We start from the raw sequence: 27,110 nt of genomic DNA on the forward strand, positions 1-27,110 counted from the left end.
TGTCCAAGTAATGTTGCTCCATGTTCCAGCGGTTAAATGTAAAACACTGGTCTGTTTTTATAATGCATTACTTTTTCCATATTCATTCTCTTTCAAGTAAATAATCAAATTTATGTTTTTTTGGCAGTATAGCCAGATAAAAATAATTCCATGATTTGTACACCAAATTAGGCAAATAACTGAATAAAGAAACTAGGTGCTCAGGGCTAAATATATATGTTAAACTAGTATTCCAGAATAGCGATCAAGCGTTATTTCACCATGCAGATGAAAAGGTGGAGACATCTTGGAGAGCCATCCTCCCCCCCCCCATGCGTGACCTCTATTGCGCAATAGCGGGGCAGGTTAGCGCCGCCCCCTCGCACGTTTCTCTGGCTCGACCAGATCCGTCAGCGATCTGAAGCTGCAGCATTCCTCACCGCAAAGCCCAGACAGCAGCGATGTTTTCCTGCAGAGCAGCCTGGCAGAGGTGTGGGCCCTTGGCACGGAGGGCAGCCTATAGGTTACCCCTGGATGGTGAGTCTCCCGTGTACCCAGAGAAGTGTGCGCGGCTGGTTTGCGTCTATACCATTTGTTTGGCTGTGACCGGTGGAAGAGTACATTCTGTCCCCAGATCGGTTTCTGCCTGCATAACATATTCAAAATCCGAATCTCTTCACGTGTGAAGGTCAGATGGGCGTTTTTGAAGGGTAAAGCATTTAAACAATCCTCGTTGCACATATTCATATTTTCTAAAATTCCAGCATCTGTCGGTAATAATTCATATCAATTCCAAATTAGAGTAATTCCGAATGCATCAGTTATCAGGTTCCCGGTGATGATTGTTTTTCTGATCTGTTTGTTTATTCATTTGTTGGGATGATGTAATCCGTCCGCACAAACGAGCGTGACGCCGCCGGTTTAAAGACATGCTGTGACCTTCATGACGTGGTTTGCCAACATGGTTGCCGCTGGTGGTCACGTGGTGTGACCGTGAAGGAACGTAAAGAGACGCCACAAATTCCAGCCCAGGCCCACCAGGTTTTGGTCAAAGTGTCTTCATCCTTCACAAGGTTGCATTCATGAGTGATGGAGACACCGGACAATCGAAACGACTGGTTTTTGTTACCAGATAATCTCTTGGTTTTAACATTATGAATCTCATGTTGACCTTCAGGAGATTTTTTATCTTCAAAAGTTATATTTACCTGAAAGCGCAAATACCTTTACATAACCCGGCCTTTACCCTTTAAACTCCCATACCTGAGAGCAAACATGATCCTTTACATTGTTGCCGTGAAGGTAAAACGGTGGAAAAATGGTGGATTGGAGTCAAATCTGATTGTGGCTAAAAATAAATGAATGTCAAATTCAAAGATTTCCTAATGCAGCCTGTAATTTACAAAAATGGAAGAAAACACAAACGGAAGAGTTTTACTTTGAGCCATACCTTTGACTTGAGCTGATTGTCCAGTATAAATAACAGGGTGCTGAAGAATTGGATTATTGCCTGACAGCCTACAGGATTATACCCTTTAACTCCTTAACATCTACCCGAAGGACTAGATGATCTGACCTCAGTTGAAGCAGCTCCCAGACCTTATTTGTCCTGTAACGTCTTTGTTTTATATTGATATTGATATGATATTGATGACAAATTCTTGAGACTCTTTTTGACATGGCGGTTCAAGCTTTTTTTTTTTATAGCAAGCACGACACCTGTCATCTTTATCACAGCATGTCATGCAAACCTGATTTAAGGTGGAGCGAGAGCTGTCAGAAGGAAAAGGTCTCAGGAATCTAACAAGTGCTGACAGGCATATTTTTAACAATCTAAGTCTATCAAATAAACCCAGTGGGCTTCGTGATCCAGTAGAGAGACTTCGTGGTCCAGTAGAGAGACTTTGTGATCCAGTAGAGAGACTTCGTGGTCCAGTAGAGAGACTTCGTGATCCAGTAGAGAGACTTAGGCTGCTTCCTGTCCAATCCCTTTCACACAGAACTGGAACTGCTTTTCTTGGTCTGCACATGTTGGTCTATTACTGCAACTTATATGGTCAAGGTACAAATGGAAATACACTTTTGATTTCATTTCCAGTACTTTCATATATTTTCAGCAGTAATGTATAGTCCCCACGGGCATATTCTTGACTCGTAGGCCAATAGCCACCAACCTGTGTTCATTTGTAACTTGATGACATACTCTACTTTTTTTAAATTTCCTGTGTAGTTGTGCAGCGGAGGCCAATGTCATCTGTTCCTGGTGGGTCTGGGGAGAACATCGTCTATGCTTTGCTGTGCGGTGGAGCCTTTGTTGGTGCCGTTTCATATGTAAGTGAATCATTTCAGGTGCAACGTGTTTGGCTGTGTCAGAAATGCAAAATACATTTATTGCAGGAGAACAGGTAGTCAGTGATGCGTCATACTTTCTGCGTCTCCTTCCAGGCATACAGCACCGTGACTTCAGACGGTGCCCGATTCAATGAGCGTATTGCTGAAATTCAAGCTAGACCCAAGACGGAGTGGACGCCCAAACCATGGCCACCAAAGAGTAAGTCAACAGTTTCAGCAGCTTGGCGAGGCTAGTTGTGATCAAGTGAGAATCTGTCCAGCTCTTTTTATATTTTACGTGAATAAAAGAAAAAGCTCAATAATGATGTCACATTAAGACTCGACAGAAATGAATCTAAGTAGTAGAGGTTAATGCCACAATGATATATTGGGAATATCAGTTAAAGTTTGCATTTTCAGTCAGAGAGAACAATTTACTTAGAAGAAGTATTTATAAGCCCTGAAGCTGAGAGTGATGAGCTCCATCACAACGGCTCTTCATCAGCTAACCGCGTAGTGACGAGCTCCGGAGCCAATAACTCACTGGATTACATGATGGGTGCACATCTCTAATTCTTGAATTCATCCCAAGGTTTGCTTCCAGACCTTGCTGATAGATTTACAGTTTCTTCCGTTCAAATTCAGCCCTGATTATGCGTGTCTGGTTTCATACTGAAGAGCAGGATTTAGCTTAAATCTAAGCCACAAAGTGTTGGACAGAAATGGATTAGCTCATCTTTCTTTTCAAGAAGTTCTATTATACATAAGAAACTCTTAAATGTAAGGGGTTTCTCCCTTAATTATTTTGAAGTAGGATAGTTTTCTGTTGCCACCACTGGAATATATTATTGAATAGTCCAGTGTGTCTCTGCATACCAACAAAGAGCTCTATTTCCTGGACATCCAGATGTGCTCTACTGAGAAGGGAACATGTTGGGGATAAAATCCTGGTCGTGTGTGTGTTACCCACACACTTATCTTCTCTTCTTCTGCATCATCTTCCAATGATCACAATGAACGGAGACTTGTAAAACTGGATTTACCAAGACTTAAGATTTAAGCACGCTGGCTTAAATATGGTGGGTAATTGGAAGTGTGGAATGTTGCAAGCGTGTTTGCACATAACGCATTCTCCCTAGGGCGACTCACCATTTTAGGTACTCTGTTACAAGGCAAGTTTTGGGTTGAGGGTGAGTTTCTTTTCCCTGGATCGAGTCAGTGAAAACGTGCAAGGATTTTTCAAAATCCAGGGTAAATGGTCAAAATATCCTCTGGTGAAAAATGGGCTTGTATCTATGTGCAGCTCCGCTCTTGAAGGAATATCAACCTAGCAACAGAACACATGCCCTTAATGTTGTCTCAACACGTTTGTCGACGTCAGGGAGAGAAAGAACAAGACAGCAGTGTGTAAAAGTGATTTACTACCAAAGATTAAGGTTGACACGAGATACCGCGGTCCAGTAACTAGCTTGTGTATGTCACCAATCCACCAAAGAGAATTACACCTTTTGTTTTGAATATGCCAGTTTATTCCAGGGAGCTAAGCTAATGTTTCAGTCTTAATTCAAGCTTCAATTCTGATTTATTTCCTTTTCTTTGCAGGCCCTGATGATGCAGAGGGTGAGTGATTTATTGTCATTCATTCATTCATCACAGACTTGTTTGAAACACTCACGTGTTGAACTGGACTAATCTGTCACCCAGAGCTTGACTGTGTTTCTGCAAATTCACTGTATGTCAGAGTGCATGCTGACACTAATCACTGAGCGTTTTTAACCAATCTCATATTAGGAATTTGGAAGAAAATTAACCTCACAGAGGACACAAAAGTTAGATTTTAGAGCTGCCTAATAGTGATCCGGCACAAAGATACGTTCATCGTTATAATATATACATCAAGATATAGGTTTCTCTTATTTCTGCCAAGGATAAAATGCAAAGTGTGGAGAAAATTAGGCTTCCTAACATGGTTTTTGTGAGTACTGTATTAGGAAACATTCTGTCCGGTATAAAAATGCCGGTAGTATATATTTTAGTCAACATAAATGTGTGTCTGAAAAATGAATAGTACCATTTCAGTTCTGCAGGATCAACAGATGATTCCTTTTCACTATCTGCTCTTTGTGATGTCAACCTCATCTCTCCCGATTTCACCTTTATGGTCTAAACTTTAAATCACTCCTGCCCTTGCTTATTTAAAGGCTCGGCTTTAAATAAGATTGTTGTGTTGCAATTTTCTTTTTCAAACACATTTAAAAAGGCCTCTTCTGGCAAGATGGCCAGACAAGCGACCCCTCTAATTCCAATGATGCTGCTACTCACAGAGCTCTAACTGCTCATTAGCATTACTTTATCTGCTGTACGCTCTCATTAATATTAAGCCTGGTTCAAACGACACGACTTTTAGTTGCATTGTTAGGTGGATGAATTTAAGTCCTTTATATATTTATTTTTGGTATGATTGCACTTATATTTGTGTCAGGACATTTTGTTGCAGTAAATATGAGGAAACAGTGGTGACATTTTCAGGAATTGTTCATAAATGCTAGCAGATTAAGCTGTTTTTGGAATAGAAGTACACCTGTGCCACCAAGATACAATATCCCCAAACTCTCAGATGCAACATTAAGAGAAAAAGTGAAATAAATATGTACATGCAGGGAAGGTTACATCTGATATAGAAATGTGTATCACAGCAATCCACCACCTGTAGTGCATTTGCCCACACTTCAGTGGAGACCATCGGAGGACATCAGCAACAACACAGATGTAACTGTGACAAATTTATGTCAGGGCTGTAAAGAAGAAAACTATATTTTGTCAATTTTTTTAAAAAAAATAGAAAAATAAAAAAAAGGTTTCGTACTAAATATCGGAATTTTGCAAGTTTTGCTGGGGCTGGAATGGACAGCAACTCTGGCCATTTGTGCTTTTATTCTGCTATGAAAGGTGTGAAGTCTGAACTTGGCCTTAGCTTATGTTACACCACTGTTCTACAGATGTAGCTGTATCTAAAAAGCTGAACTCCTTTTGCTCTAATTCTCTGTCTTTACTCTTTTCAGCATAATGCTAAAGCTAAGGTTCTCTGTGGCCACATGGATATTGGACACTTTGGATCTGAGCAGGAAAACAAACCCCCCTGTCCTCCTCTCCTCCTTTCCTCCTCTATTCTACTGCTAAATCAGAAAAGCAGAGCCTCTGGACATTTCTGTTAAGGACTTTGTTTCTTCTTTTATTTTCCACTTGCAGCTAACTGTGTGTATGCAGATAAATGGACAATTTTACCAAAACAAATTACTCTGTTAATACATATACTTTTTAAATTACTGTTTGGATGTTCAGTGGTCTGCTTTGGTCAGATGTTGTAGTTGGTCAACCTGTTGAACAGTATCTGGATAAGGACGTTATTACATTAACAATATTCACAAGTTCTGCATTTACAGTCTTATGGTCAGTGAAAATATGATGGTAAAAACATTTTGAGTCCTGACATTTTGGTATAAAAATTGACTCCCTGGCAAATGTTGCCTTTTAAATTGATTGTCTGGTTTTAAGGTCTATAGGTTGCCACATTACAGTAAAATTGGAAGATAAATTTGATGTCAGCCCTGTAACACAGCATCAAATAAGAATTAATATATTTTTGAAAGCAAAATTCCTGCTATTAATTTTACTGTCAAGTACCAATAAATGCATAAACTATGTTTCGTCCTTGGTTGATTCAAATTGAAAGTCCAGGAGATCATTTGTTTTTTACTCTCATTTTCAATCGTCACATTATTCTGTCACAGTCAGAGGATTCCTGGAACCTGTTGATACATCAGAAACAGCATGTGTGTGTGTGTGTGTGTGTGTGTGTGTGTGAATGAATAATAGTTGTAGAATGTGCTAATAAAAATATACACATGCAGGTTTTCCAGTGTCTATCTCTGTCAGAGGTCCAGATAAACCATAGCTTGTTTTTTTTGATGGTAAGAACCCACTTTCCACTTTACCCCTCCTTTCCTGCACTCCTGTACCTCCCCTGTTCCCCTCAGCTGTCAAGTTGTCTTGTTGTGCCTGTCTTTATTTGCATGCTCTTTGTGTTGTAAAGATGCTGCCTATGTGTTTTCTGTGCTTAAAGGTACTAAAAATGTGATTTGCTGTATGTAGCTTTTTCTGTTCAAAGTGTTGAGTTCATTCATTGAAGCTTTTTATTAAACAGGCCTGGTCCACGGTGTTCTAATGTGTTCTCCTTGTGGTCCAGGTGAGGAGGAGGAGGAGGCAGCAGCAGAGGAGGCCACTGAAGAGGTCGCTGTTGTTGAAGAGGAAGCTCCTGCTGCCTCTGATGGTGAGGCAGAGGCTATAGTGGAGGCCATTGCTGAGGCAGTCGCAGAAGCTGCTGAGGTTGTTGCCGAGGCGGCCGAGGAGGTTGCTGAGGCGGCCCAGGAAGTGGAGACGGTGGCAGAAGAAGTGGCTGAAGTGGCTGAAACGGTGGAAGAGGCTGCCCAGGCCATTGCTGCAGAGGAGCCTGAACACAACGGTATGACCTCTTCATCTGAAGAGGAGGCAGGTGCTACAGAGGCCTGAGGTTCCACATATTTACATATGCGAAAACATGCCCAAGCAAACACAATGATAGACACATCTATCCCCATAAACCACTTTAATTTTACCTGTGAGATTCAAAAAAAGACCGAAAAGACCTTGGTAACATCTTTTATACCTCTTCTGTTCCTCATTATTTATTTGTGTGGGTTTGAACGACAGCACTGTGTGCAGGTCAACCACTCTCTTTAGAATGACTTGGTGTGCAGTGTACATCCCTGTGTGTGCGTGTATATATGCATCTATACTGGTTTACATTGTAATGTGGCCAACAGTTGTTGGGGAAACTGCCACACTATCTTTTAAGCAGGTTCTAGATGTTGAGAACAAACCAGGATTCTCCAGTGGCAGCAAGGTATTTATGCAGTGCATCTTTTACAGTTTGAAATATATGAAATGCCAGCTCTCAGGATACGAACACAAAAGTTGATACAAACTGCTGAGAACACAATCATTCAGAAAGACAGAAAAAACCCCAAACAAAATCTCTGGTGTTGTAATATTTTTGTTATGCAGCCCTAATGCAATTTTTTTTTTTTTAGATTTGACAAAAACCACATTTATTGATATCAACCTTTGTAGATGGCGTTACTCCTTCAAGTGTCATACATATGTTATATAGAGCAAAATTAGATGGTCTCAATATCGTGTGCATCCTCTGTACCTGCTGCTAATGCTGTAAATGCTACTGTGAGGCTGTCAGAAAGGCCAGACAAGCTAATCAGACCAAAGGATGCAAACATTATTTTGCTTCTAAGTCGATAATGAGCACTGTCAACAGCTAACGGAAATTAAGAGTTATACAATAAAGCTTTTTATCAAATCGTAAAAGGTTTACTGATCTCTTTTTAATTTGTCTGAAATGGAACTTAATGATATTTTCACTGCCCAACACTGATTCCGTATTAAAAGCCAATCTTTAAATCCCAATACACTGGAACACACTGCCAGGCTCTGTATCACATTTTGTCACTTTTCTTTCGTTGTATGTTATGGATCCATCTCTGGACCTTTGATTTTTATAAGTGAGGGCTCTGCGTTTTTTTTATTTTTTTTTTGCACTTGAGCACAGACAGCACGACTTTACTAGTGTCTGACATTCATTAATTTCTGTGGAAACGCTCTACATACATTTGATAATGAGGAATGAAGGTTCAAGAAGTACTGCCGTGGTAATGAAGAGGGTCTTCATGGTGCCTTTAAGGTCATCAAGTGTAACAGGCCTCTAGGTAGAGTCAGCTAGAGTGGAATCACAGGTTTGAGAGTGGACCACCATAACATGTTTTAAACACATACATTTTGGACAATTAAGAAATATCTTAGTTACTCCAAACACTTGTGCAGGTTTGTGTGGATAACATGCATCAGATTTTGTTGTGCTGTATTTGCAGTGCTGTTGGCAGCTGCTTCTACTCTTGAGATTCCAAAGATACTTGACGAAAAGGAAGATGATGCGCATGAGATCCTTGCATCTCCTGAAGCAAAACCTCCAGAAGAAATTGCACCACGTGATGATGCTTCTAAACCAATAGAAGAGAAAGAATCTGCAGCAGTTGAAGACATGCCTGCCCCTGTAGAAGCTGAGCCAGTGGCTGAAGATGCACCTGCCCCTGCAGAAGCTGAGCCAGTGGCTGAAGATGCACCTTCTCCAGTAGAAGCTGAAGCTGAGCCAGTGGCTGAAGATGTACCTGCTCCAGTAGAAACTGAAGCTGAGCCAGTGGGTGAAGATGTACCTGCTCCAGTAGAAACTGAAGCTGAACCAGTGGGTGAAGATGTACCTGCTCCAGTAGAAGCTGAGCCAGTGGCTGAAGACGCACCTGCTCCAGTAGAAGCTGAAGCTGAGCCAGTGGCTGAAGATGCACCTGTTTCAGTAGAAGCTGAAGCTGAGCCAGTGGCTGAAGACGCACCTGCTCCAGTAGAAGCTGAAGCTGAGCCAGTGGCTGAAGATGCACCTGCTCCAGTAGAAGCTGAAGCTGAGCCAGTGGCTGAAGATGCACCTGCTCCAGTAGAAGCTGAAGCTGAGCCAGTGGCTGAAGATGCACCTGTTTCAGTAGAAGCTGAAGCTGAGCCAGTGGCTGAAGATGCACCTGTTCCAGTAGAAGCTGAAGCTGAGCCAGTGGCTGAAGATGCACCTGCTCCAGTAGAAGCTGAAGCTGAGCCAGTGGCTGAAGATGCACCTGTTCCAGTAGAAGCTGAAGCTGAGCCAGTGGCTGAAGATGCACCTGCTCCAGTAGAAGCTGAGCCAGTGGCTGAAGATGCACCTGCTCCAGTAGAATCTGAGCCAGTGGCTGAAGATGCACCTGCTCCAGTAGAAGCTGAAGCTGAGCCAGTGGCTGAAGATGCGCCTGCTCCAGTAGAAGCTGAAGCTGAGCCAGTGGCTGAAGATGCACCTGCTCCAGTAGAAGCTGAGCCAGTGGCTGCAGATGCACCTGCTCCAGTAGAAGCTGAGCCAGTGGCTGCAGATGCACCTGCTCCAGTAGAAGCTGAGCCAGTGGCTGCAGATGCGCCTGCTCCAGTAGAAGCTGAAGCTGAGCCAGTGGCTGCAGATGCGCCTGCTCCAGTAGAAGCTGAAGCTGAGCCAGTGGCTGAAGATGCACCTGCTCCAGTAGAAGCTGAGCCAGTGGCTGAAGATGCACCTGCTCCAGTAGAAGCTGAAGCTGAGCCAGTAACTGAAGATGCACCTTCAGTTCCAGCTGAAGCTGAATCCGTTTCTGAAGCTGCACTTGTCCCTGAAGAAGCTGAGGCAGTTGTTCAAGAATCTCAAGAATGTTTTGTCCCAGATGTTTGTGCTGCAGAGGTTGTTGAAACCAATGCATCTGAATCAGGTGTATTGGTTGAAGAATCTCTTGGATTAGTTGGAGGAGAGGGTGAAGATATCAAGCTGTCAGCAGAGGTTTCACCAAATGCTGAAGTCTTGCTAGTGACACCTGATGCAACAGCCCCCAACACAGAAGGTGTTGACCCTACATTGAATGATCCAGTTTGTGTAGAAACCACAGCGGGAGAGCCGAAGAAAGAGTACATAGTGGTGGTTCTGGAAGGAAAACCTAAAACAGAAAAGAAACCCAAAGTACTGGGAGTGGGAACCATGACCGGTAGAATCATCCCAGCCCCAGATGATGTCCCAGCTTCAGAGGTACCGGACTTGCTTTTAATGATTTGATTTCTCGTGAAGTCTTACATTGACATTCTGTGAACATAAATATAAGACTGGTTTTCTTTTCTAAGAAAACAAGTATGTTCTCGATGTGACGACAGCAGCACACATCAAAAGTAATCAAAAAATGCTCTTTTCCCTTTTTTCCTCATTTTACCTGCGTGATTGTAGAAAATACCGATTTAGGGAGCTCAGACAAGCCAGTGGCGTCATTTAAACCTAAAACCCAGATTCTTTGTTCCTCTGACTGCTGACAAAAACAGTCCAGTGTTTAGAATTCTGAACTGGAGCCGAGATGCTGTTCTGCATGGCTGGGTGACCAATTTGCCAACTCAGTACTTACAGATGCTATTTGTCACGTGCCCACAGACAGATCTGCTTTATAATGTGCTTTGATCTTGTACTGGGGCGGACCTTATCTCAGGGACTGAGCTGCTCCTGATTGGCTGGCTACATTCATACACGTTCATTAGTGTAAATATATGAACAGGGTCCCACCTGACTGTGAATGTGTGTATGGAGGGTTTTCTCTACCTTACCCCTGCTATGATATACTGTAGAACAGGGGCCACAGACAGCACAGTTTGGGCTCAAGTAGAGAACAGTACTAAAATAATATAATAATCCATAAATAACCTGAACTCCAAATGTCCCTGATATTTTACATATAAGAGATATAGAATTCTGGTAGTTGAATCATAACAACCCTATGGAACCCATACGTTCCAGTTGCAATGATTCATCTACCAGAATTACCACAACCTGGATGACTGAGAACCTTTCCAGACAAGATACTGGTATATAGAAATTACAGAGAGTAATTTAACTCTCTTGTGCACCACTCTTAATTTCACAATGCACGAGTGGAGAAATGGCGGGAAAAGCAGCATCTTTCATCATTTCTTCACTTTTATTATTGGTCCTGTGGGCCAGATTTGACTGTCCATACACGTGTGGTCTAGAGTGCTTTTTCTCAGTCTAATGTGGATTCTAAACTCTGGTCCTCAGGATAAGAGGCGTCTTCTTAGGATGCAAATGCAGTAGCTCCACTGAAGGTACTGAGTCCTCTATTATTGTCATTTTGATAGTCTAGATGTAGACACACTGAGGACACACTCTTTTTCATGTCCATATTCCAGCACTGAAGGTGTAAATACACAAACACTGATCTACAGCTCTGGTAAATTTTGTCTTTCTGTTCTCTGTCGCTGTATAGAGCTCCTGAATGACGACCACAAGCCGAAGAAGACGAGGATGTGCCTTTGACTCTAACATGAAAAAGCATGGACTGCTTTTTGAAACCTATTTTAGAGCATAATTTTGATGTCCATCAAAACCCTTTTACTGTGACCCCACTCTGACACACGTGCTAGATGTCCCAGCTGAGAACTTTGATTTTCTTAGCTTGTATTAATGTTTCATACCAGATGAGTCCACTAATGTCCTCATGTTTACCGAGAACCCCCAAAACACTCCCAGTATTTATTGTCCAAACCATTTACCCCACAGATTCTACCTTAATCCCATGGAATGTTTTCAGTATTCTTAAGAACATAACCTGTAATTTTTTTACTTCTTGGGAGAGGAATTGAATGACTGGAGAGTCTCGTAGTTTACTTTTTAAAAACACTTGGAAAACAACAGACCAGGACCTTCTTTTCTACCTCTGAATTTCCTTGTGTTTTACTACACTAACCTACATTTGCTGTCAATCTCACTTCCTTACAGCAACATTTCTAAGCCAGTAGCTCCTTAATAAACCCGATACGAATTGTTGCCCGTTACGTTCGCTGTGCTTTCCTGATTCCAGCTTTGACAGTATTATTAAAATGACTTAAAATATGATCAGGAATTGCAGAGTGTTGGAACTGCAGGAAGCAGCAGAGCTGTTACTTTTGTTTATTCAGTGTTATTTTTCTATTAAGACGGAGTCCGTGATACCAGACAGTTTTCTGCAGACCTTATTTAATGCTGTCCGCTGTCTTGTGGTTATTCTCCTCCCGCTTCAATAATATCGACTACAGATGATAAAGAACTGAGGAAAGTAGGTCTGTGAGCAGCGTAGATTAGCGACAGCCTCTAGTGGAGTACACAATGCTTTTCTTTTACAATATGCTATTAAATGGATTGTTCTGCCAGGGTTCTGTGTGGGTGTTTACTGTAAAAGCTTGCAGAAAGTTTCAACAGCTGGGAAACTGATGTGTTGCTGTGACATGAAATGTTTGCAGGTAAAGGAAAAGCTGCCGTATGTTTAATGGAAAAGGTGGAGGAACTGTTTCACTAAACTTTTAGCTCGAATATTTGCTGTTGATTTTCTGACTTTGTACTCTGACTTTCTGACTTTGAGACGGCTCACAGGCTGCTTTCTTCTACCTGAATGCCTTGTGGCTATTTCACATACATCTGTGAACCTTGTTTGTCCAAAATAAAGAGGGATTCTAACTTTCACTACTACATTTGTCTCCTTTGTGTTATAATAATAATAATAATAATAATAATTTAGATTCAAATATGACCTGTGTTTATTTCTCTCAGATAAACAAAGTAACAAAACGGTAACAAGTAATTCAGGTTACATCCATGCTGCTGTTGGTTCAAGCAGCAGTGGTTTGTGCATTTAGGTTTAATGTTAATGACTAGGAGAAATGTACTGATTCCTCTAGTCTCATTCATAATATCTTTATTAGGAGGAACTCAATATTGTACAATAAATTATGATTTTAAAAGAAACTGTCAACAAGGACTAGGCCGGTAAGACCTCAGTCTGTTGGGAACTGGAAGATTCTCAGGTCGAGTGTAGACTAAACATGGAAAGCGTTCTATAGGGGAAGGTGCCAGAACACCTTTAGAGCAATGTCAAGGTACCCTCGAGCAATTCAGATTCAGATCCTTTATTTGTCCCACACGGGGAAACTTACAGCGCAACAACAGCAAAAGCACGCAGAAAAAAATAAAATTGGGATAGAATAGAGAATATACAAAAAAGGATGGATATATAATAATCCAAGGTACTGAACCCACAACTCATCATATGAGATGAACTGGCGACTCACCCAGGGGTGGACCTGCCTTCACCCATTGTGACCCTCCACATGACCCCGTAAGAGATTAAGTGGTTAAGACGACAAGGAAGATGAACAAGGATTGGATTTGCTTATAGATATAATAAAGTCATGTAGATTGCTTAAATACAGGCTCTGTAAAATGTGTTGTCTCATCGTCTGTCAGTATAGGAGACATCGAGTGTGTCTGATGTAGTCAATACATAGTATATAATTTTTTGAGAATGTTTCTCATCTTTCCTGATGAGTAAGTCGGGTTGAGCCCTTTTCTTGACCACGTAAACAGGTTTACGCCAAATGCTTTTTAACGTCGATGCTTCACTATTCAGTTACTTTTTATATTTTGTAGATGTTTGTTGTTGATTTCAGGCCCACTCATTTAACCTCCTGATTTTGTATCCAAGCCCTTTCAGACCTTTTTTGTCCGACTCTGCCTTGAGCAAATGACTTATTTTAAGGTTCTACATACAGAGCTCAGTTGTTTTCTTGAACGTTGCTTTTTGCCTCCATCAACGTACTTTAACACTGCTGCCCTCTAAAGGTGTCATTAAATGGACACAAATAGGCCAAATGACTAGCTTAATATCAAGGCGATAGGGAATAAATAATGTTGCATCAAAGTCAAACATAATTTAATAAAAAATATTTTAGAGAAAGATATTTCCCCCAAATTAGCTAAGCTGAAGAAAACCGTTTTAAAAAAGAGAAAAGTTCACCGCGCCAGTGTCGAGGAGCAACACTGCCCTCAAGCCATCAAATTAAAATAAACCGTCGAAACTAGGAGCGTTCCTCTAAATACCGGGACTATAAAACGTAAAATTCAATAACACAGCGGGTACCATTAAGTATGTTTCAATCAATTTTGGATGTTTTAATTACTCCTTGCAACGTCATTTTCAAACACAAAGCTCTGTGGGATTGCGGAGCGGTGGCGCGCGCTGGCGCGCGGCGGCAGCGCTGTTGCCGCGTGTGTCTGAAAGGCGCCTTCATTCCGTCCTCTTGACGTCACGGCGGTCTGTGCGTTGACCCCTTGTATCCGTTTACCGAAGCGGTGGCGCGCCGGAAAGCTACAGGGGTAGCGAGTAATCAAAACAACGTCAGGGCCCTCATTTAATACCACTCTTTATATTTCAACACAAGACGTGGATTGTCCTCTGGAAAAAAAAATTGGACGACGGGTTTGTAAATATTTTTATACGTGCGTTTTGTCCTTTTTTTAAAAATTGGCTAACAAGCTAACACAGGGCCTAGCTAGCCGCACAGCATAGTTTTCATCTGGAAAGGCATATTAAGGTATGCAAAGAAGTGAAAACACTTTTTTTGTAATGTTAGTCACGTAACCAGATAAATTATGCTTTGTACTGATATTCGCGCATGATTACTGCACACTTTGAAAATTTCGTTTAAAATACGTGCTATACTCGTTAGCAGGCTAACGTCACTACTAACTAAATGACTAGTTTTTAGCTGGGCTTTCTCTTAAAGAATGTAAACTGGTGACATGTTCATTGTACTCATTTTGTCACAAATGCCCCGAAGTACTTAGCAGGGGTGATATACCGATGTAAAGTGCAGTTTGAAATGATCATTGTGATTAGCTAACTAGCGGTAGCTAGCTAACTGGCTATGGAGTTTTGAGCTCCAGCGTCTGCAGCGAGTATATGGATGCGCAAACGCTTTCAGGATGTAAACATTAGCCTTGATGGTGAATAGATTGTGCACTTGTCATCTCACACGTGCTAGTGGTTCCTGGCGCGACAAAAGCGCTTATTAGCAGTAGTGTGGCGACTTCGTTTCTTTTATTACTTTACAAAAAAAGCCCTTCCTCAAGGAGGAATCTTCTTTGCCAAAATCAGGGAAGTTTAAGTTGTTTCCCTGTTATGATTGTTCTAAATCCACCACCATTAAGCCCTTTATGACCAGTGTGAAGAGGCTAGATATGTTTCAGTAGGAAATGATCTAAAACCCAATGAGTGTGGTACTAAATCACACCTGTGCAACCCTTTAGTGAATGCACAGCTGTAAAGCCCAAGGTTAATGCCCAGTATTTAACTACCCTTATTGTAACATGGTGTTCTTTATCTGCAGAAATAAGCTCAGCGTTAGACTGGGATAAAGTCATAAGGAGAGTGGTGCTTAAGGGGATTTCACATGACCTTTTTCCTCCACACAAACACAACAAACTTGAAGAAATTCAGTGCTTGATCATTTCTTTCCTCTTTTGCATCAGTTTCTACACTGACTGGCTGCGTTTTCTTTTGAAAGGAATGAGTGATGACCTCTGTGGTAGTGTCAGATGGTGGAGGGAACCTTGTGGAGTATGTCACCGTTGTTGAGGAGTCCCAGCAGGTAAGCACAACATTTTTCAACTTGACATTCATTTCAAGTGTGGGAGACTTATCATTACTGCTATAGCAATAATGCTAATCATTCAGATCAGTGCTGTGATTGGTACCTCTTTATCAAACGTGTCCAGTGTGAGCATCAGCCTGCTGAGGAGGAGGAACAGGAGGAAGAAGTTGTTCAGCAGGAAATCGAGGCAGTGATTGTGGGGGATGACGTTGAAGAAGAGGAGGCCGTGGTGCTACAAGATGAAGGATGTCCAGCAGTGATTGTGGAAGAGGTGCCCAGTGCCCAGGTGGAGGAGTGCTACTCTGCACAGGTGCTGGTCTATGACGACGAGACGTATCTGATGCAGGATGTAGCTGAAGAGCAGGAGGTGGTGACAGAAGTGGTAGAGACTGGTAAGAAGCAGTCTTTTGAATTTTGCACCCTGAGCTTGTGATTGTATTCACCTGGAAAACCATCCTGGTTTTTGCTTTCCACATTTTGTAAAAAGAAAGTAATTCAGGCCCAAAGATGCAGCTCCATGTATTAAAAGACAGGGATCAGTTAAGTAGCATTTATTCTGATGCAATAACTGATACACTATGACAGTTTGGTGAAGTATAATATGTGTCTTCCTCCTTCAAAGTAGTAATATTGATAATATAATGTAATAACACTGCACTTGTCTGTCAGTCAGGGAGGCAGAAGGAGGATTTAATGTAGTGGAACAGCTGAAATTCCAAAAGTATGGATGATACAATGATACAGCCTGTCACAGTCAGATATATTTCTCTCTTCTAAACTAAAATGTTTGCTTTATTCAACATTTACAATGACAATCTATGTATGTTTCACTTTCTTTTTGCTTTTGAAGTTATAGAATGTGAAAACGGATTTGACCCCAGTGTTGCAGCTGTTGCCGCTTTGACTTACATTTGGTGCATTAGCGGTGTTATTTGTTCTTTTTAAATGGATTTATGTTTTCCGTGCCAGTTGTTAGATGTAGCAGTCTATTCAAGAAAAGAGCCCGTTTGTCATCGCGCACACGCGCTGCAGCGCCCTCTGCTGGTAGCAATGGCGCCTTGCTGTGTCAGCAAGTACAGGAAACAGGAAGGGAGGAACAGACGGCCTCTGTGAAGCCCAAACAAGGAAGTTAACATTTGAAATGAGTTCAGGTTGTAGCGTAGCTTTCATGCGACTTTAGTCTTTTCTCCCACGGTCAACCTTTGTTGTCGTATACAATGTTTAGGCTGTTCATCGTCTTCAGCTTCGTGGGGTGCTGATTTCTTACTTCTCTCTTCTCAGCAGAAATGTCTCAGCATGACATGGTGTGTTTTGACAAAACATTTGAAGCAGCAGAGGCACTTCTCCACATGGAGTCTCCTGGAGCGATGCACAATGAACGTAGCACAGGTGGGCTCTTCTGTACCCTGAAGAGGGAATATGTGTAATGGCTCCTTTTAAAACTGAACCAGATAGACTGTCTAATGTACTTGGAATAGCTGTATTTCATTATCTATCTATCTAGATATCTATATTTAATGGCTTTGGTCCACGTGTCAATGATCTATCTGGCCAAGATATTGTCGATTATGAAACCAAACCCAAACATTTGCCTTTTTCATACCTCAGCAGAGGATGTGATGATGGAGACGGTGGTGGAGGTGTCTACAGAATGCACACCAGTGGAAGAAGAGAGCTTTCCCATCCCGTCTGAGTGTGAGCCTGCTGGCAAGAAGAGGAGAGGAGGTTAATGTCACTGTGGTACTTCTGTAACACTAAACGCTTTGATGTAGAGCGATGGGGAATGATCGGGTGTCGTTTTCACAGACTGGTTGGAGCAGGTCTCAGCCCCTGAAAATATGAAGTGGTCAAACTCTTAACCTACCTGTGCCTCTCGTGTAAATAAATCTAATATTTTTGCAGGTGGTCGTAAGCCCAAGATGCACCAGCCTGCTTCCAATGGATCGTTGGACCTGGGTATTAAGAAGCGACAGAGAGAAGGCAAAGGTCTGGCCCAGTTCATACCAGCTGCAATGCACACAAAATAGATATAAAAAGAAAAATATGATGATAGTGCAAATCATGGGTTCATTTAAATCTGTGCTGGGATTTTGGGTGGCGTTAATGCGAATCAGCTCTAATAACAGGAATATACAGATATGTTGCTGCTGAGAAACGACAGCACATTTAAAAAGTCAGAGCACTCAAAGCCAAACGTTGACGGACTTCCTGCCTTTGTTTTGCAGGCAACACCACCTACCTGTGGGAGTTTCTGCTGGAGCTGCTGCAGGACAAAAACACCTGTCCCAGGTACATCAAGTGGATGCAGAGGGACAAGGGCATTTTCAAGCTGGTTGACTCCAAAGCTGTGTCCAGACTGTGGGGGAAACACAAGAACAAGCCTGACATGAACTATGAGACTATGGGCAGAGCCCTCAGGTGAGTTTCCACAACATCACAAAACGAGTCATTTATGAATGACCTTTATGACTATCCTACGTGGAAGTATTCGCCCCTCCCACCTCTACTGGACATGCACCACAGTGGAAGAACATGATATGTTTGCAGAAATATGCAGCAAAGGTTTATTCTATATAACCAGTGACTGTGACCTTGTCATGTGAGCTAATGCTAATCAAATCAAACCAAATCAATCTTTATTTATATAGCGTCTTATACAATCAAAATTGTTTCAAGGCGCTTTCCAGAATCCCAGGGCCTAACCCCAGACAAGCAAAAACTAAAAAGAAATTCAATTCATCAGCAGTTCAGTTAGTCACATAATGTTTCTTATTATGCATAGACTTGGAGGGGAGGGGATCCTTCAGATGCTCAGGAGGCACAGTCTCACACGGTTGTCTCCTGTCACATGGGTGTAGATATTACTACCAGCGTGGCATCCTTGCCAAGGTCGAGGGTCAGCGGCTGGCGTACCAATTCAAAGAGATGCCCAAGAACATCCGCGTTATTGAGGATGAAGAGGATGGACAGGAGGTGGAGGACAGTGAGAGCGTTGTGTCCGCGCAGCACCTGGTGCAGCAGCAGGGCCTGGGCACCAACTCCCCCACCGTCAGCCAGTCCCAGCCGACCTTCGTCACTGTCATCCCCAGCAACGCGGCCAACAGGTCTGTACTCATGCATTAGCCCTGATTCTACAGTCTCATTACAGCAGGGAGGAAAGGAAGCAAAGTTATTGGAGGGGTCGCAGAAGACAAAGGGCAAACGTTTGACCCTTGGAAAAGGAGACTGTTCAGATCTTTCAAATCTGAGTGTCATGAAATGGACATCAAATAATTGCAATAGCATCATTGGTTTGACAATTAAACAACAGTTTATTTATTTATACCGTTACTGGCTCTTTTATTTTTGGGCATTTGTCTAAGCTTTTTATAGGTAAAGGTGTGACCTTGAAGTGGTGCTCTGTTGACCTTTGGCAGCTGTTGTCATGAGTTCAAGCAAATCAGTATTTCTTCATTTTGGATGGACTCAAGATTCTGTTTTCTACTCTGATGTTAAATAAAACCTTGAGCACTCTTTGTTTGAGTACCAGAAACATGTTAACATTCCTTGGATCCAGGAAAATAGTATATTTCTGAAAGAGCATCTAAAATTGCACAAAAGGAACCAGGCCGATTTCAGGCATAGAGGTGAATTTTTTTGGCAAGTGTATTCTCATTTAAAAAATTTTTTTTTTTATAGTTTTAGGGAAATAGCTGGGAGAATGTTGATGGAGTCTTTAGTAGACTGCAGATTTCCATCTCCCCCTGCTCTGTTCCCGGTGGTAGTCCTTATGCTCGTCTCTAATTCTTATGCTGACAACAGGAGTGTCACTTTTCTTTAAATGTCCTTTCTCACCGTTTGAAGAAGTCCATTTTGATAGACACAAGTCGCTTACATTAGTTGCACTTTAAACTGGAACTGTTTTCTTTTTACCTCCCAGGCCAGTCCAGGCAATGCCAGTGGTGATGACCAACTCGCTCGGTCAGGTGACGTTAAACTCCTCCTCCATCCTCACCACAGGAGTCCCAGTAACGGTAGCCAATGCGTCTGCCAGTGCTCCTCCCAAACTGGTCATCCAGGCTCTCCCTACCATGTTGCCGACCAGTTCAAAAGCTGGAGAGAAGATCACCATCATCACCATCCCAGCCAGTCAGCTCGCCACGCTCATGCAGGCCAACTCATCAGGCCACATTACACAGCTCATCCAGACAAAACCTGCTACCAGCACACCCACAGTCCAGCTAACTGGTGGCCGCCCCACACCACAACTCATCCTGGCCAAACCCGCAGCAGTAGCTCAACATCTGCCCCAGCTTTCTGTCCAGGTTAGCCAGCCCCAGGCCGCCGCTCCCAAAACCCCCTCCCAGCAACCCAAACCCTCCAGCATCCAGCCTGAAAACGCACAGCCCGAGGCACGGCCTGTGGCCCCGCCCCTTTCCAGTCCAACTACAGCACCAGCAAAACCCTCGTCGTCCTGAGGGCCGTGTGAGGGCGATTGTGGGGCAGGTACAGGAAGTGACTGTGGACACTGCTGAGGAAGTGCAGAACTATCCCTCCCCAACACAGAACTGCTGTGTGATTGGCTCAGATGCCTGTTGTTGGAAACCCTCAAAGGATTAAAGGGACTGTTAACCATGCACACACAACCCCGCAGACACACACATACACACACAAACACAGAGCTCAGAAGACATGGGCAGCCTTAGATTGTGACATAAAACCCATTTTGTAATAAAATGTAATATAAAAAGTCTGACAATACTTTGTTGTAAACAGAAAATGTAAAAAAATAATTTTTGATACTTGGCTGATATGTCTCAGTACAGATGGAGGTTTTTTCATCTGTCTCCTTGTCTGTTACAGTCTAAAGGTGTCACAGACTTCTGTTTTCTCCACAGCACTGATAGATTTTCAACACTTTTCTTTTTTTACTGTTAAAGGGAGTGAAAGGACGTCTGCGTCAAGGATGACTAATAGTGTGTTCCACAGCTGAAGTATAATATACTTTTCCCTTGTACTATCAGTGTATTGAAGTAGATTTTAATGAAATCTGTATTATATAAAAAACCCCAAAATATGATCAGTATCAGTGTGAAGTTATTTTATTTTTCTACCTTCAAGAAGTGCAGATGTGCTGATATTTAGACAGTCTTATTGGCAACAAATATTTCAAATAATTTAAATGCTATTTTTGTTTAACAACACCATATGAAAATACATTTATACCGAGAGGAAACCAGGTAAACAGACTAATATTCCAAATAGTTCTGGATCTCGGTGTAATTTAGATGAGCAGCGCTGAGGAGCTTAAGTCTCCTGTGGGCTGGTGACTCAAAATATGACACGATGATGATGATGATGATTACATAATGACTCATCATTCAGCTTCCCTCCTGCAGTTGGAACATTTCAGTGTCGTCACTAAACTGCACGTTGCAGGTTTAGAAGGACGAACAAAGCGCACCACATTTACCCACATGTAACGGCTCCTTATCTTAATTACAACTTTTGGTTTTATTGTCTGGAAACAGTATTTGCAACCGCGTGGTAACTATGACAACATGAGAGCCCAACCAATCTATGTAGTTTTCATTAGGATACTTTAATGGCAGACATACTTGCACAGTCAAATTTTTTAAAACTGGCAGCTGACTGTTGCATGTTTTTGGCCTGATGATGTTCACTGTGATGATGTGCAACTGCGTAAAATAAATATTAGTCAGGAATTCAAAGAAGATTAAAAGTAATTCATTTTTATTTCATATAATAACTGTCCACCTTTACAATGTAGTCATATCAACCACGAATGGTGATTAGTGACTGACTCAGCAGGATTCATCCTTAGCTACATTGTTACCAGAGTATCACCAAATGATACGAGTACAAAGAATAATTTAATGGCATTAACTGATAAAAGTTCACATGCGAACCGAAAACATAAACAACTTTCTTCTTTAGCTGCCAACATTGGGTCAAACATCTTACCAAGCACGCAAAGCTGTTGTCCGGCAGAGTTAAAAATAATGTTTATTATCTATTATTTGTTCTCCAATCAGGTTTGTGATGCATTAGCTCCATCTCTGCTAACTGCACCACCTCATATATTCTAGTTTTGGGTAATTAGATCCGCTTTGTTTCAAAACAAGAGACCCTGTAGACAAAGGCTTCCAACTAGCAGTCCTACATCAGCCTATGGGGCTCTTCTCTAAAACTTATATCACAAAGCAGCGATATGTGATCAGAGGGATAGTGGTACGAAGGGAGGCGGTCTGGGCCGACCTGCTCCTCTGTGGGAATGTCTAATAAACCCTCCACACTCAGAGTGTCGCTGGTGTACCATATGTAGTCCAGGGTGCTGCAGGTCTCTCCAGAGGGGCGGATCTTCCATGTGGTATAGGCTGGCTCTGTCTGTCTGTCAGAGCTCAGTAGCTTGTATGCCGAGTTCAGGCCCAGGGGGGAGGAGCTAAAGCGCCTGTAAACGTCCTCTGTGGGCTCCGCATTGAAGTCCCCACATACGATTAGTGGGATACTGCCAGGCGAAGCTTTACAATGGCTGCCATCTTGGGATGTTATGCTCTGTAGCTTCTGCAGGAAATCGGCGCCCTGTGCACTCCGCAGCCTCTCCCAGCCACTACGGGCCTTCAGGTGGGTGACGGCGACGCACAGCTGCTGCCCTGTCGCTTGGCAGGACAGCGTCTGCACAATAGCCACCTGGTTGGTCGGCAGCATCATGGCTGACAGTCGCAGATGAGCTGTGGCCTGGAGGGAAAAGCGTGAGCGGCGGAAAAACAACGCGCAGCCATCGGGGCCGTTGTTCCGCTCAACATCCAGACAGGGAGACCATGGTTTGGCCAGGAAGGTGCCGTGGTAACCCAGGCTTGCCATGATTGGCTGGAATGTGTCATAGTAGTGGTCCACTTCCTGTAGACACAGAATGTCAGGGCGGTAGGTGAGGATCTCCTCCAGAATCAGATACTTCCTCTCCTCCCAGTTCAGAGCATCCACTGGACATCGGATAAATTCATCCTTCCCCTCACCAAGAGCTGCAAAGGAATTCAGATAATTACGTTTTTGGTTGTCCTCATCCAAAGCTCAATGAATCGTGCCACCCGTGTCCTCAAAAAAATGATGGGTATAAACACTGATCGCTACCTTGTGCCAGTATGTTCCACTGCATGATCCGGATAGACGGGTCGTGCTTATGGCAAGGCGCCGCGCCGTTGGGAAAGACCAGATCCCTGTGTGGTCGAGCCGGTCGTCTCTGTAAGGCCTCCTCGCATTCTCTGAGGAGCTGGTCTGGGTCTGTCTCCGTCAGGTTCTGCTCCAGGTCCAGGTCGATTTGACCCAAGGGGGCGCTGTTGAGGGACTGGGCCAGTGTTCCAAACAACCTGCTGGTGCTGCTGGTGCCACCCATTGCACAAACTAAGGAGGAGAAAAAAGAAAGTTTGGAATAAACACACTGAGGAACTTGAGTTTCTTGCATTAAAATGGACAAAGAGCAAGGAAATATCACGTTGCCATTTTCCTTAACCGCCATCGACACAGACGCTGTCAGAGGCCTGAACACAGCTGTTGTGAATAAACAGTCAAGTCGAGCAGATTCTATGATTTTTCTACACACAGATTATATTGTACAGGTGCTTCCCTGCCTCTCATCCGGAGGCAGCTGTATTGCACCTCAACCCACCCTGCAAAGGGCAAAAAATGTAACCATCACGCTATGTTATGTTGTAGAACAACATTGTGAGTCTGAAGGACATGAATTTAGCATCCTAGCATGTTTATGACACCGTGGCTCCTCACATGCACATTTGCTGCGGTACACATTGCTGATCAGCTAAATCAGCATTGCACAGTGGTTTGAAAGCACAAGAATAGAAGATCAGGCTACAAGTCATCCAGCAATAAACCACAGTGAAAACATACAGTCTCTGTTTAAAATTATTTCTAGGGAACAGAGAAACCGAAAAAGGAACATGCAGACAGTATAACAGCACTATGTGGTTCAATGGAAAATCAACTCATTTTCTGGGAAATCCCCGCGTGGAACAGTCTTGAAGTCCAGGTCGGTCTGCAGTATTTGCATCTTACCAACAGCCTCCAGGTCTGCTCCAACGATTTCTGTACAACTGAACCAGTTTCTTTTTGTGCTGTGACTAATCCTCCAGTACCTCTCATCACCACCCCCCCCACCCCCCTCCCTCCGGGCAACAGAACGACAGGAGAAGGAGCTAGCCTGCCTCAGACGCGAGGACAATAACACAAGTGGACAAGAGGGTGGGACAAGGACACTACACACCCAAAAAGCTCCCTTTAATGCTGTTGTAGTCACGGAGACCAAAGATTCTTACACAGGCAAAAACCCTATAAGGACAAAAACAAAGAAGCAAAGAATGAGGAGTAGATGTCTGAGGGTGCAGGGCTGCAGCCTGCATGCGTGCGCTGGGTGTGTTTCACCTGTACACGCAATCATGTTTCCTAAGAATTAAGTAAGTAGTTTGATAAGACCAGCAGCTGGCGATGGCGGGGTAATTACATAAAAGCAGATACACAGCTACACAGCTATACAAACACACACACACACACCTACACACACACTATAAAATGGTTGAGAGATAAAAACTCATTATTTAGCTATTAGGTTTTTGGACGACAAAGACAATGAAACAGCCCAGGATAGAAAAAAAAGGAGAAAATATAGTATACACCACGTACTAATTCTCTTTTTATAATGAATCCATAATCCTGAAAATATACAATGTATAAAAAAAGCTACAAATGTTTAACTACCAGTATTTCAATTTAATTCAATACTTTTTCTTTTGTTGTAATAAACCAAACCAAACGACGCTGCCTCCCAACTACGCCGTACTTCCTCTAGCGGCTCCACGAAGACCACTGAATATTGGCACTATATTGGGAAAAAAAGTGACACACATACTGTTTTCCGAATGTCCACTTCCACCGTTGTCCTTCAACACGAATGAGTGGAATAGCAGCAGAGAGATTTCTGCTGAGGCAGAAATGATGACAAATGCAACTTTCTGACCATTTAGGAATGCTCTTTCACACACTGAGCTCACTAACCTGGCACCACAATCGACAATGAACTGTCAGAAAGGACAAAGAATTCCCATTGACTATGCGTGCATGGAGTCCCAATCTGCCCAGAGATGCATTTCTCTTGCATTCCTTTATAATTCTCAGGGACTTTTTGGCTCTTCTGCAAGTTACAGTGCAAATAGAACCACAGAAGCAGTGCTGTATATTCAGATTACTAACATTCAGTCACATGCTGCAGCTCTATTGGCTGCTGATTGGCTAATTATTCCGATAATATGACAGAATTACTTTTCTATGGGAGGATAAGGTGATGCAGTAGCCCTACTATTGTCGTACTTTTTCTTGATATTTATCTGTTTATCTCCGGGGTAAAGCGAGAGTATTGATGAACCAGGACAAAGTAAAATTACAGTTCAATAATGGCCGGACTGGTTTTCCTTGGACACAGATTGAATTCCAGGCCCTTCTGCTGGGGCTACCACAGACCAACTGGCTTCCCAGATAAGTGACATGTTAGTTAGTGATGATTACGCAACTGTTTACCAACTCCTTTAAGTTAAAGATCAACCACCAAACCGTTCCTAATGTTACAAATCATCAGACTAGCTTCTTAAAACTCAGTCTTCAGCGGGGAAATTTATACCTTCAGAAAAGATTTACTCATCTTTTGGCATCACTGATGCTAAACAGATGCAAACATTCAACTTGTGGAACAAGCAGAAGGCAGACTTTAATCAAATGGACCATTTTGCCTGGAGGAAACTATTGTTTTGGGACATCCCTTTGACAAATACATACAATCATTATTTATTCCACTTTAAGCAACCACAAAGAACATTAAACTGATGCGATCAACAGTAGATTGGACTAAGTACAGTTAATCCTTGATGTGAGATAATGTGTGCTGTGTCATGGTTTGCTGACTAAGTGGAAGAAGAACATCCCCCAGTTTTAGCAGGGAATAAATAGACATGATTACTTAGCAGAAGTAATGTCAAGCGCCTATGCACACCATGCACGCAACATACCAACAAGCTGCAAAAATACAATCAGAAAAGAGATAAAATGACCAGCAGTTGTGCAATCGATCAAAATTAGACAGTGGTTGGAAAATGTGTCAACCGGAAGAAGGCAGATTTGTTTAGGGCCCTATATTGTCATGTTTGACAGAAGAAAGCGTCATAATGTATGCATGTAAATATGGTGTTAATAATATAGCATATCTTTACACATGACTCCACTTATTAACTCACTCAAGTTTCGATCGTAAATGTATTCTTTTAGAGGACATAACAGTTATAAAGCAAGAGAACTCTAAAGGTGACAGCTCATAACCGCGACTGGTGTTCGGGTACGGAGGTTACGGTACCTGGCGGGCCGCCACGATGGGTGGAACTGGAACACTTTGGCTGTGGACTGGTCCCTTTGACCCCTTTAGCTCCAACAACACCGCTGTGACAGAGTCGTCTTCCTTCAGGTGCTGGGGCCTCTTCTGCCACTGGCAGCGGCTTCCAGGCTGTCGGTGCCCCCCTCGAAGACGTATTCAGCTGGTTGAGCAATGTGGAGCACCGACGCGCTGTCTTCATCCTCGTCTTCGTCTTTTAGAAGTGATCAGTCGTATATTCCCGTCTGTCACTCCGGACAGGACACTCGTGTGAACACGACCACGAAAACGTTCCTTGATTCTCAAGGGATCAAAGACGGGGATCCTTAGATCACTTTATATTCAGCGAAGACAGAAAGTTCATTACATTTCCGCATGCAACCGGCAAAATTACGTCATTCTTCAGAGGCGAATACCACTCCCGCGGTTGGGGGGGGGGGGGGGTTGTCATAAACAAGTCGTAGTGTGTCATTGAAACCATAAAAATATGCTACAGAAAACCAAAGGATCAAGAGAAAAAAACTATATGCTCTCGAAATCAATTACAATGTTGGCTTTAAACAGTCGGAAAGTTTCAACTTTTTAAATATACCACCATCGGAATCTCCCCCCTCGTCACCAATCGTTTAAGCCGCATCTTTTATTGGCATAGGGGCGAGAAGAGGGCGTAACTTTCCATTTACCAGCCAATCAGATAACAGTGCACTTTTAACGTAGATGTTACGCAAAACCCCCCAATTCCCTCCCCGGATGTTCTCGGAACCTGAGTAATAAAGAAACAATCCACGTCACGTCGCCCACTTTTTCGGAAGGGTCACAAAATGCCATACACATACATTATCGATCATTATCTATTGGTTAGTATTGCCAAAATAACTAAAAATAATAAAATGGTCAGCTTCAAACCAGTATTATTAAAACATTCAACTTGTTTAATCACACAAGGGGTGATTCATGGTGGACAGACACGTCATGGTCCTGGTAAAGGACAATTTATTCACAAAATCAATCAATGAATAGATTTATAGCACTGCGAAATACCATCATACACATTAAATCATATTTTTGTGAATTATTTGTGTCTTATCTATCATAGTTATTCTGTTGTCCGCAGTCATTCGTATGCCAAAAAGTCATTATGCAACTGTCAGCTACACAGTCAGGGTTCACGGTTTGCATTCTGTAAATTATTCATCATTTTAACAACACAAACAGC

The 27,110-nt window shown here is 42.6% G+C and overlaps 3 protein-coding genes across 10 annotated transcripts; 2 read left to right on the forward strand and 1 right to left on the reverse strand.

The window, feature by feature from the left end:
• The first annotated feature begins 323 nt into the window (after positions 1-323).
• On the forward strand, positions 324-12,508 carry mgarpa (mitochondria localized glutamic acid rich protein a). 4 transcript variants are annotated; one of them, XR_003890770.1, is made up of 10 exons: positions 328-516; positions 2,210-2,310; positions 2,425-2,530; positions 3,913-3,930; positions 6,557-6,832; positions 8,289-8,860; positions 9,593-10,033; positions 10,126-10,170; positions 11,063-11,109; positions 11,271-12,508. XR_003890770.1 is itself a non-coding variant. In XM_029847250.1 (9 exons), exons 1-8 carry the CDS (start codon positions 441-443, stop codon positions 11,096-11,098), a joined length of 1,623 nt encoding a protein of 540 aa, XP_029703110.1. In that variant the 5' UTR covers positions 324-440; the 3' UTR covers positions 11,099-11,109; positions 11,271-12,508. The 4 variants fall into 4 exon arrangements, 3 of the variants coding, with proteins under 3 accessions (XP_029703110.1, XP_011616403.2, XP_029703109.1); XM_029847250.1 differs by lacking the exon at positions 10,126-10,170 and having other exon boundaries at positions 324-516; positions 2,213-2,310; XM_011618101.2 differs by lacking the exon at positions 10,126-10,170 and having other exon boundaries at positions 11,266-12,508.
• A 1,598-nt stretch (positions 12,509-14,106) lies between these two features.
• Positions 14,107-20,527, forward strand: elf2a (E74-like factor 2a (ets domain transcription factor)). 5 transcript variants are annotated; one of them, XM_029847160.1, is made up of 9 exons: positions 14,107-14,294; positions 15,382-15,465; positions 15,593-15,860; positions 16,753-16,857; positions 17,080-17,193; positions 17,371-17,454; positions 17,694-17,886; positions 18,327-18,572; positions 19,388-20,527. In XM_029847160.1, the coding sequence occupies exons 2-9, from the start codon at positions 15,391-15,393 to the stop codon at positions 19,923-19,925; spliced, it is 1,623 nt and encodes a 540-aa protein (XP_029703020.1). In that variant the 5' UTR covers positions 14,107-14,294; positions 15,382-15,390; the 3' UTR covers positions 19,926-20,527. The 5 variants fall into 5 exon arrangements, with proteins under 5 accessions (XP_029703020.1, XP_011616404.1, XP_003977084.1 ...); XM_011618102.2 differs by having other exon boundaries at positions 14,108-14,409; positions 16,750-16,857; positions 17,077-17,193; XM_003977035.3 differs by having other exon boundaries at positions 14,108-14,294; positions 16,750-16,857; positions 17,077-17,193.
• Positions 20,528-21,179: 652 nt separating this feature from the next.
• Positions 21,180-26,636, reverse strand: nocta (nocturnin a). The gene is made up of 3 exons (XM_003977029.3): positions 25,880-26,636; positions 22,600-22,869; positions 21,180-22,490 (listed from the first exon to the last, which is right to left on the reverse strand). Exons 1-3 carry the CDS (start codon positions 26,094-26,096, stop codon positions 21,628-21,630), a joined length of 1,350 nt encoding a protein of 449 aa, XP_003977078.1. The 5' UTR covers positions 26,097-26,636; the 3' UTR covers positions 21,180-21,627.
• Positions 26,637-27,110: the final 474 nt, after the last annotated feature.

This window comes from Takifugu rubripes, chromosome 14, assembly GCF_901000725.2.
Source record: "Takifugu rubripes chromosome 14, fTakRub1.2, whole genome shotgun sequence".
NCBI lineage: Eukaryota > Metazoa > Chordata > Actinopteri > Tetraodontiformes > Tetraodontidae > Takifugu > Takifugu rubripes.

Excerpts from the sequence above, each read along its gene's own strand:
- mgarpa (XM_011618101.2), top strand. The coding sequence starts at position 441 with ATGTTTTCCTGCAGAGCAGCCTGGCAGAGGTGTGGGCCCTTGGCACGG. Across the intron at positions 2,311-2,424 it reads TTGTTGGTGCCGTTTCATAT|GCATACAGCACCGTGACTTC; the intron begins GTAAGTGAATCA and ends GTCTCCTTCCAG. Across the intron at positions 6,833-8,288 it reads AGAGGAGCCTGAACACAACG|TGCTGTTGGCAGCTGCTTCT; the intron begins GTATGACCTCTT and ends CTGTATTTGCAG.
- elf2a (XM_011618102.2), top strand. The coding sequence starts at position 15,391 with ATGACCTCTGTGGTAGTGTCAGATGGTGGAGGGAACCTTGTGGAGTAT. Across the intron at positions 16,858-17,076 it reads GCACAATGAACGTAGCACAG|CAGAGGATGTGATGATGGAG; the intron begins GTGGGCTCTTCT and ends TTCATACCTCAG. Across the intron at positions 18,573-19,387 it reads CCCAGCAACGCGGCCAACAG|GCCAGTCCAGGCAATGCCAG; the intron begins GTCTGTACTCAT and ends TTTACCTCCCAG.
- nocta (XM_003977029.3), bottom strand. The coding sequence starts at position 26,096 with ATGAAGACAGCGCGTCGGTGCTCCACATTGCTCAACCAGCTGAATACG. Across the intron at positions 22,870-25,879 it reads CCATCGTGGCGGCCCGCCAG|TTTGTGCAATGGGTGGCACC; the intron begins GTACCGTAACCT and ends TCTCCTCCTTAG. Across the intron at positions 22,491-22,599 it reads GTGGAACATACTGGCACAAG|CTCTTGGTGAGGGGAAGGAT; the intron begins GTAGCGATCAGT and ends ATTCCTTTGCAG.